This window comes from Populus nigra, chromosome 5 (genome assembly GCF_951802175.1).
Source record: "Populus nigra chromosome 5, ddPopNigr1.1, whole genome shotgun sequence".
Taxonomy (NCBI): domain Eukaryota; kingdom Viridiplantae; phylum Streptophyta; class Magnoliopsida; order Malpighiales; family Salicaceae; genus Populus; species Populus nigra.
The window spans coordinates 15,881,454-15,892,224 of NC_084856.1; the positions used below are offsets into that span (position 1 = coordinate 15,881,454).

The 10,771-nt window shown below is 30.1% G+C and overlaps 1 protein-coding gene across 1 annotated transcript; it reads left to right on the forward strand.

The window, feature by feature from the left end:
- The first annotated feature begins 6,068 nt into the window (after positions 1 to 6,068).
- Positions 6,069 to 9,268, forward strand: LOC133694272 (probable aquaporin PIP2-8). The gene is made up of 4 exons (XM_062115762.1): positions 6,069 to 6,432; positions 8,117 to 8,412; positions 8,515 to 8,655; positions 8,910 to 9,268. The coding sequence occupies exons 1-4, from the start codon at positions 6,159 to 6,161 to the stop codon at positions 9,027 to 9,029; spliced, it is 831 nt and encodes a 276-aa protein (XP_061971746.1). The 5' UTR covers positions 6,069 to 6,158; the 3' UTR covers positions 9,030 to 9,268.
- The last annotated feature ends 1,503 nt before the right edge of the window (positions 9,269 to 10,771 follow it).

Consider the following 10,771-nt stretch of genomic DNA (forward strand, 5'->3'; position numbering starts at 1 on the left):
TTGCTGTTTTGTTTATAAAAAAAATTATTTTGTTCCTTCTGTCAAATTTGTTGTAGCTGGTGGCCAAATTGTACTTTAAATCCTTGTAATTATACAGTGCTTCATTTTGGTCTCTTTTCTGAATACTTTTCGATATAAACCCTATTTTTTCGAAAACTTGCAACGCAACTCAACTCTTCACAATAAAGCAACTAACCGATAATATTAGCTAATGATAATGGGTATAATTATTTATTGTTTATTTTTAATGATGTATGAGATTTATTTTTTTATGATTTATGAGATTTTGTAAGACTAAAAATTTTCAAGAACAAGATATATTATAAAATCGAGATATATATTATCTTTATTAATTATTTAATTACAAAATAACATTTTTAGAGCCTATATATGTAAATAGATTTTCTATGAAATGATCAGGAAGATATTTAGTCTCAGGGTAATAAAATAAAGGTGTTCCAAATTGTGTTTAACTAAAAATCAAAGTAGAATATTGATAAATTCTGAGGGACTGAATTGTAATGTGCCATTGCTGGTTTGTTTGGTTGGTTGCTTAGCTCTGGGGGGTTCTATCAAGGTGATCTCATGGATGCGTGCTTTTCCGTAAATAGCCCTAATTTTAGGTTGTTTAGGACCTTTAGGTGTGTGATTGATGTACTGTTGATGTAGGGGTAAAATACGTAAAAGTAAAAATTAGATGCTGCGTTCTCTTGTTTAACAGTAAAATAAAAATTAGATCACGTCAGCTAGCTTGAGTAACAGTATACGGTGAAGTTAGATTGTTTTTTAAAATAATTTTTGTTTAGAAATATATTAAAATAATTTTTTTTTGTTTTTTAAATTAATATATTAAAATAATTAAAAAATATTAATTTAAAGTAAAAAAAAATTAAAATACTTATAAAATGTAAAAATTCGTAATTTTTTATTTATTAAAAATATAAAATATTTTATTAAGTGAGTTACAAATAACAATTTCCCCTGTTTTTTTATTCAATATTATATTTACTGTCTTGACTATGCATTTGTTGTCAATGAGGTTAAGTTATCTTTTAGGTTCGATAATATATTTATTGTCTTTTATAAATATTTATATTTGCTAATACATTTCTTTATATATTATTTGTTTTAGGATAGAATGAGTCTTATGCATTAATATGAATTTTAGTTTGATGATTTGTTTTTTTAAAAAGAAGATAATGATAGATACCTTTTATTTTATTTTATTTTATTTTATTTTATTTTATTTTATTGAGAGAGAGAAATATATATCTTTTGGATTTTTATTCTGTTTTTTTAGAATAGATGGATACTTATTCTTATAAAATATGATTTCAATTGTCTAGCTATTATTATCTCCTATAAATAATTAAATAAAAAAAATGGACAATAACATAATATTAATTTTTTAATGCAAATTTTTCTACAAAAATATGATATTAACATTTTAATTAAGAGTCCATTTGGTATTGTAGTAGCAGTTATTTTTTAAAATATTTTTGATTTATAAATATATAGAGATAATTTTTTATTTTTTTAAATTTATTTTTAATATTAGTATGTCAAAACTATCTAAAGAGAAGAAAAAATAAAATTAATAAAATTAATTTTTTTCAAGTTTATTTTTTAAATAAAAAAACAAACAATTAAGGTTTTTTTCTTATTTATTTTTTCAATATTTTTTTTTTGTTGGTAACCTGGCACTTAAGTTGCAATTAGAGTCCAATGGCAAACAATGAAACGCAACGTATATGCAAGAGTTTGAAGGGAAAATATTTTGAATCCCCGTAAAGTTTATCACGCACATTTTCATTGTATGAAAACAACACCCTTGGAATAACTTCTCAATGGGGTTGTTGCTTTCGGATATGCTTAACATGTGTGCTATGACGTGGATAACATGGAAAGGTTTTTTTTTTAGTTTTTTTTATTAATATAAATATTCGGATCAGTTTGTATGCATCTTGAATAATTATTCGGGTCTAAAATTAACGATTATATAAGCCTATAATAATCCTGAAATTTACAAAACTCAAAAAAAATAAATCTATAACAGTTTCAGCTTCAGCTATACTCTTAAGAATTATATATATATATATTGATTGTTGGTCCTAGAAGAGGTTGTTTTCCTCCAACGCCAGAAGAGTCCATTATCATTCACCTCCAGTCCTGCCCATGCCCGGCGACATTTCTTTGATGATGGCTTGACAAAAAGTGTCATGAATCATGAGAAGAATGCTTCCATTGCGTGTTAAAATATATTAAAAGGAGTCTTGCTTTTACTGTTGCGTTTACATAGATAGATACATGTGGCTTTTAGGAGTAACTTTTTTTATATTTTTAATTTAATCACCAAACTTTTATTTTATAAAACCCCTAATTTTTTAAATCAAATTAATTAAGATTTAATCTTGTTATAAATCTCTCTTACTTCTTTAAATACATAATCATTTTCCAATATTTTTTTTTATGTTAAAGAAATTTAACCTGACACGCGATATTACACGGGCCATTAATCTAGTGTAACTCTATTTATGATACTTAAATGTTTCTCGTAACTATAAGACTGGTTTATTTTTTTTATTATTATTATTAGCATATTGTGGTAGATATTAAAGTATTATTTTAATTTAATAGATTAAGCTGTTAACGAGGCTTGATTTATATAATTTTTTAATAATAAAATAGTAGCTGATACTGTTGTTTTTAGAGGCAGCTTGAGCCTAGACAACCACTCACATGTATGTAGCAGAAGAAAGTAACATTTCGCATCACTGCATTTTGGTTAGATGAAGTTATATCAAAATCACAAGATTTTGAGAATGCAGGGAGGGAGAAGTATTTAAGGGTAGACGGGGCTATTTAAATGACATTTAGTGCCTTAACCAGTCCTATTGGGAGGGTGACTGTAGTAAGGCTGGCTCACAAGGATAGGTAGGTGGCTAAGGTCCCTCGGGTTGTTCTCAAAGAAGAACCTTCATGGAATGTAAAGTCGGATTAAGCGTAGACAGGGCTGCTAAATGCCATTTACAGCGCGCCTTAATCAGTGTTATTGAAGGTGTGACTGCAGATAACCCTATAACTTCATAAGGATAGTTTGGTAGAAAAGGTCCCTAGGGTTGTTCCCAGAGAGGGGCCAAAGAAGACTGCCATGCAATGAGGAAATTAGAGGAAAAAACAAGAAAGAATTTCTATCTTTTCACGTTCGAGCATTTTCCCAATGTTTCTATGAGAAAAGGAGTTGGTTTGGTCTCCTTGCTTGCACCATATATTCAACGACCATTCATTAAAGTCAGTAATAGCACAAAAAACTCCCAACAATTTGGTTAGAGAAAGGCAGATCAATCTATAATTGCCTAGGAACTTTTACCCTAGCAGTGGTCACCAAACCTTTGTTGAAGTTTTTGGCATGTTAACGCTTGATTTAGATTTAACGTAATTTTCATGAATATAAAAACTAAAGATTATTTTTATATATATAAAGTGATTTAACAAATGTTTCAGCACATATATACAAATTGCGTAATGATTTATAGGTTTGAAAATTATTAACGAAGAAGCAAGCATGAACACACACACACACACACACACACATATATATATATATATATATATATATATATATTAGATTAGTGAGCGAATATATTTAATTTATCATCACAAATATATGCTAAACAAAAAAGATCTAACAAAAACCATACATGTTTAAAACTATAAACATGTAAAAGCATAACTAATAAACAAATATGCTTTCAATATAAAAATAATAATAGAATACTATTATGAATACTAAATATATATTCGAACTTGCAATTAATATAAAATAAAAAATTCTAACATGCATACTAATAATAAAAATTAACTATGTTTAAATTAAAATAAGAAAGATATTTACTTGTCGAAACACTTTAAAGTAATAAATCTTTTGTTATTCTAAAAGATAAATCATTTGTCCTTAAAACTTTATGGCTTCTCATCTGTGCAACTATGACATTTACAATATGTCTTCTAAGATTCTAACAACATCACCTTGACTTAGAGATACTTCTAAATAAAATTTTTGAACCAAAAATTATATAACTCAAATATCTCTCGACAATATGAACCTAAACTCTAGATTTAGAAGGAAAACTAAATCATAAAAAAGAGAAGAAAAACACTAAAAATAAAGTGAGAAAGAATATGTAAAATAAAAAAAATTCAAGTTAGAAACTCTTTTATCACCCCTTTTTTTATAATGAAATTTGAAAGCTAAAAAGTTGAAGAATTAATTTTCACCATTATAAACTATTGATTAACTACCATAAATCAAAAATTAAATTTAAAAAGACCAAGAGTTCTTTGAATAGAAATCCAAGAATTCTTTGAGATTAATTTCTTATTCACCCATAATATGTTTATTCAAAATAAGTTTCCAACAAAAATAACTACAAAAACAAAGCAACCTAAGCTCTAGAATGACTAAAGTAGACATAGAAAAAAGGCTAGAAAAATATAAGAGAAGAAGGCAAAAGAGTTAATTACTACGAGGTGTGATGAATATCTTCCCTTCAACCCATTTTTATACTAATTTTTTATACTAAAACTTGATGTAATATTAATTTTGAATGGTTTTTTAAAGATTAGGTTTTGTAATTTACTTTGTTTTATTTTATATCGGCTTATCTGGATCTCGAATTCGATCTCATAAACTAACTTGTGAGTTTAGCGAGTTAACTCAGATAGGATCGATTCTTTTTTTGGTTTATAATTGCTACTCTTTTATCCTTTTGTATATATGATTTGTGTTTTTTAATTTCATCATTCAATATTTGATTAATTAAAAATATTTGAGCTTCGAGTTTTTTTTCAAATTTAGTGTTTTTGGTCAAATAACAAGTTTAATATGTTAACATAAATTGACATTATTTTTTTAGGGTTTATTTTTTTTTTATTTTATCATTCAACATTGTTTTTTCTTCTTATTTAAAACACGCTTGCATTGATTAAACAATTTTTTTTTCTCAAAAATCTTTTTATCCGACCTGTGGTGATATGTGAGTCACTCAACTAGTATTATTCTAACAATAGATGGATCCTCTTAGTGCAATTAAATTGACAAATAAAATTACTACTAGACTATTAAAAGAATTGAGGGTTAGTTTAACTATTTATATGATTAGTGAACTAAGTTAATATATATTTTTAATTGTTTTATAACAATTTCATATTATAACTTAGTTGGTTGAAGAGCGTGTGTCAATGGTTAAAGGTTACGAGTTTAATTCTCGCTAGCAGGATTATTTGTTTTTAGGCAACAAGAAGGAGCAGACAACAAAAAAAATACTAGTTTAGGCCTGCGAATCTTTCTAAGGTCTAAACGCTTGAGCTTTGTTGCTACAGGCCATTTGAGTTTTTTATTGGACTTTTAGGTTTTTTTATTCCCTCTTTGTTTTTTTTTTATTTTTTGTTTATTCAATGTGAGCTTTATATTTAATTTTATCTTTCAGTATTGAGTTTATGATAAATTAGTTTTTGTATTTTTTATCATATAATAAAATAAAAAAGTTAATTCGATCTAGTGGAGTCCATAACCCAAGTCGTGAGTTTACCGAGTTGACTAGGGTTAACTTCACCTGGTTTCTTTTTCTTTGATTTTTTTTTTTAATTTGTCCGGTCAATAAGATCATATCGAAGCATTTCGGATGCAATATCTATAAATGTGTGGAATTGATTATTTTTCTGATATATATATATATATATATATATATATATATATTGTAGAATTTGGAATATATATTGTAGAATTTGGTATTGGAGGCTCATTTAGATGTAATTATCATATTTTTCAGGGTTTTGAACTCATCAATGTCTTGTACACCAAATCTTCGCCTCACCTCCTCCTACACGATAGTATAGTACAACTCGGTCCAATACAGTCTCTTCCAGTGCCATTAATTTGCTCAACAAAATCACATGGTCTCGCTGTATAATAATAAATAACGGTTCCTACGGTCTCCTCGACATTGTTCCATCCTCTCATTTACTTCAAAGTTCAAATTCAGCTTCTGCGCAACACAAGCCTAAACAATAAATTCTTCATTATCTATCCCTCCCTTGCGCTCTAAGAACCACAGAAAGGAAAAGAAAGGAGAAAGATCGGTTTAGAATAGCAAAATATGGCCAAGAAAATGAGTACTGGAGGGAAGGACTACAGAGACCCGCCACCAGCTCCTCTACTAGACATGGAAGAGCTGAAGCAGTGGTCATTCTACAGAGCCTTAATTGCAGAGTTCGTCGCTACCTTTCTCTTCCTTTATATTGGTGTAGGCACTGTTGTTGGTTACAAGGGAGTTCATAACAACTTGTGTGATGGTGCTGGCTATCTTGGTGTTGCTTGGGCTTTTGGGGGCATGATTTTTGTGCTCGTCTACTGCACGGCTGGAATTTCTGGTACCATTCATGGCTTTATTTTTTTTCACAGCAGCATTTTAGTGATGGAAAACAATTTTCTTTTTCCATTTCCAGCTTTCTTCTAGTTTTTCTTTTCAATCAGAAAGTATGCTAGTTTTTAAAGTCTCTGATATTTTTCCAACTCAAACTAGAAAATATGTTTATATTATACCAAAATAGAAATAGCGTTCAAATTTCTAGTAAATCCTAGCATTTTCTAGGCGGGACCAAAATTAATAAGCATTTATTCATTCTCATGGATTTCAATCTAAATTCTGTACAAAAGCTTCCATATTCATACAAAATTTCTGTATCATCGCCACCTTTACCATCTTGTACAAAAGCTTCCACATTTTAACTACATAAATTATCACTGTTATTTTGGCTCATGGATGCACAGAAATTCTAGCTAACAAATTCTCAAACACCTCAAAGTTAAAAGAGAATAAAATCGTAGCCTCAGGAGCTATCTGAAAATGTTCTCAAGCTGTGTGCAATATTGCTCCAACTATCCAGTGATTGATTGGAGTTTGTTCCAAGCTCAAATAACAAGCTGGAAAAGAAATGGTTTGATCTGGAAAAGAAGCAAGAAATGTTGTTCTGCCCTGTCTCATAACTCTTTAGCATCACCTGCACTGCCTAGAAAATTAATCCAACATCTAAAGTTAAATTTTCTGATTGCGCATTGCCTCTCTCAAGGCTAAATTTCCTGGATAACATTTTCCCAGCAGAATCAAGTCCAATAGTTTTCTTTTGAAAAGACTTAAGAACATCCTACTAATCAGGTAATCCCCTGGTTTATCCGGATTAGGCAAAATGACCTGGTTACACGACAATAATCTGAACCTCTCTCCTCATTCGACAGCTAAAAATCCATTGAAATGGGCCAATTAATTGTTTTTGAGTCCCTTTCCAAGTTAAGATCTTACAAACAAGCATGCAAGCAAAAAATTAAAAGAGGTTAGAAGAAGTTATATCAATGGAAAACAAAAGCTTGATCTTTGTTGTCAAACGGAATTTCTCATCGAAATGTGAGAAAGATTGTTTCAGGGAGAAGGCAAAAGGGCAAAATTTATCAAATAAAAGCTTGATCCTAGCTATAGTCGTGACTTGTTGATGCAAGATGGGTGGAGTTATTTTTGTCAAGCCATGGCTTTATTGATAGTAATGAGAAGCAGTGCAGTGGGTTTGTCCTTTGAAAAAAGCTGGGCAAAGTAATGAGAAGTACGGATTTTTAGCTTCAAACAAAACTTGTGGTTGGACCTTATTTATTACAATTAAGACAAAACGCAGCCCCAATAACAAGCTCTAAAGCATTTTTTTATGTTTTATAAGAAAATATCAAGTTGAACAAACAAAGGAGTATGAATAACTTGTCATGTATCTAGATCCACCGGACTCTATAAAATAATAACGCTTTAGTGAATGAACACTCTATAAAACTATTGCCACAAATATTTATTGTTGTGTGAAAATCAAAAGAAATATATATGTATCAAGAAATAATTTACTTTTTAGAAATTCCTTTGGCAAACAATCTCTAGGAAATCTACATCATTAAATACCAAAGAGAAATCCTGTACTTATACATGATATTTACTTAATTAGCATTCATAATTAATTAACAAATACAAAGAATTATTAATGGGAAGAAATGGGATTCGTCCTTTTCTTGAAACCACAGGAGGCCACATTAACCCTGCGGTAACATTCGGGCTATTCGTAGCAAGGAAGGTCTCGCTGATTCGAGCAGTGGCCTACATGATGGCACAATGCCTTGGAGCTATGCTTGGTGTATGGATGGTGATGATACTCACTGGCATTCACTACGATCAGGCCGGTGGTGCCGTCAACGTAGTTGCTCCTGGTTACTCAAAGGGTACTGCCTTAGGTGCCGAGATTATTGGCACTTTTGTCCTTGTTTACACTGTCTTAGCTGCAACCGATCCTAAACGGATGGCACGCGACTCCCATGTACCTGTAAGTATAACGTTATCGACTCCAACTTGTACATTTAGTTGATGTGATTCTCAGAGTTATGGTGGCAATATAAATAACCCAATTTTATGTTGCTTGGATCAGGTTTTGGCTCCTTTGCCTATTGGTTTTGCTGTTTTTGTGGTGCATTTGGCTTTAATTCCCATCACTGGCACGGGCATCAATCCTGCTAGGAGTCTTGGTGCTGCTGTGGTTAAGAATGCTAAGGAAATCTGGGATGATCATGTAAGTCCCTCTTCTTACTCGTTAGCGAGCATTTATCATAAAATAATAACTTTCCTCGCAACCGTGCTTGAATTACAAGCAGCTGAAACCACCATAATTTTTTAAAAAAATAAGATAACATCCTACGCATCCTTGCTTGGTGATCCAATTGTGTGTTTTGAGCAGTTGTCAATTGCCAAGACACAAACTAGCACATATACTTTAAAATTTGCTGAACTCTAAACTTGATTACGTTCTTACGTACTGGTGAACAGTGGATTTTTTGGGTTGGGCCGTTTGTTGGGGCGCTGGCAGCAGCAGTGTATCATCAGTACATACTGAGATCCGGAGCCGTTAAAGCTTTGGGATCGTTCCGCAGCAATCCTACCAGCTAAGGCAACTCCATTATCATCCATCGGCTTTCCTTGGTCTTCATCGAGCCTAACAATTAGCAAAGCCATGCTGTTATTTCTTAGTTTTCATATTCCGAACTTTATGTGCGATTCTGATATGTCTCAACTTGATATGTACGTGGGTGTTTTAAATTTGTACAATGAAATTCTTAACTTGTGTGCATAATTCCGAATTCTTTGTTTGCTAATGTAAGAAACTAGTTATATGCTTTTCTGTATTACACCAAGGTTTCTAAATCATATTCTTAGATAAAAAATAAAAAAAAAAACAAAGATAATTACATTATTAGTATATCAATTTTATTCCATTTTTCATTGAGTTCTTAGGCTTGCTTGGTTGGATGGATTGACTTGATAGCATAGAGTTTTTTTAGAGATCAAAATACTAATATTTAAAATGAATCGGGAAATGAAAAAAATTATGGAGGCATATCAAAACTTCAATTACAATACCACTAATATTATTAAAAAAACAATAAAATAGTTCTAAATCAAATAGAAAAAAATATAAATCAACTAAGAAAATATAATGAATCTCAAACAATGATCTTTAGGTGTTATTTTAAGATCTTCTCAAACTTTAATTGCTATAAAACCTTAACCCTAAATGAAATGGAATCTCTGAAAGCTTATAATAAAATTTCAGCCTAGATTATTAAAATTTATTTCTATTAACATAAAACTACTTGTTAGAAAAAAAAAACTCCTACACCAATTTTAAAAGAAAAAGAACTAGTTTAATTTTGTGTAAAAGAGGGAAAACAAAAGATAAATTATTTCCGAACAACCAAACCACTTGTATTTATAGTACGAGTGACCAATAACTAACATTATACATTTTTTTTATAGAAAGTGTAATGAATTCTTGAAAAGTCATAAATTTTGGATGAAAGAATATAAATAAACCAACCTTAGAATGGAACATATGGATCCAAATTCAAGCGTATGTTATAAAAATACGATTCAAGACTCAACTTGATTCTTTTACAACATGCAGTCAACTGCTGTTCTAACTTCTAAACATCAAATGATGTTCAAAAAGATATTCTTAAAAACTTTCATTCCTTACACTTTGGTCCTTAAACTTTTTAGTTCTTTTCACTTTGATTCCAAATTCTTTTAGTATTATATATAATCTAACCTTTAAACTCAGTTTTTAATACCTTGAAGTGAGCATGTGTGATTTAATTGGGTAATTATCCAGAATTCTTTTCAGATAGTTCATGTAATATATATATATATATATATATATATATATAAAACAGGGTTATGCTAATTACATTTTTATTTATAAATTTTCAAAGCTAATGGACTGTAAATTTTTTCATTGGACCTAGTTTTGGCTGGTTGTTTATAATTTTTTTAATAAGTCAGTTAAAAAGAATTTAATAGGATAAAAAAACTTGGGTGGTTCAGGTTATTGATCGGGCAAAAGAAAAAAAGAAAAGTAGGAAAATGGAAATAAAATCAAATAATTATCCAAATTAGTGGTTTTTATCCGAAATTATCCAAATACACGCCCTTGGTCTCCGGTCCGATGAACCGTTCTTTTTTTTTTTTTTTTTTTTTGAACCGTTCTTAGTTATTGGCAAGGTGGAGGGCGGATACCGGGGGTTCATTGGACGGTTTTTCTTATTTATGTTTACACTCCAATTACCGGGTCAAATTCATTAATCATTGCACATGGGATGGTCCTAACTTAAAACAAGAAAAAGTCCAAACAT

Coding starts and splice junctions, on each gene's coding strand:
- LOC133694272 (XM_062115762.1), top strand. CDS start 6,159: ATGGCCAAGAAAATGAGTACTGGAGGGAAGGACTACAGAGACCCGCCA. Junction 6,433..8,116: donor CTGCACGGCTGGAATTTCTG/GTACCATTCATG, acceptor TTGAAACCACAG/GAGGCCACATTAACCCTGCG. Junction 8,656..8,909: donor AGGAAATCTGGGATGATCAT/GTAAGTCCCTCT, acceptor ACTGGTGAACAG/TGGATTTTTTGGGTTGGGCC.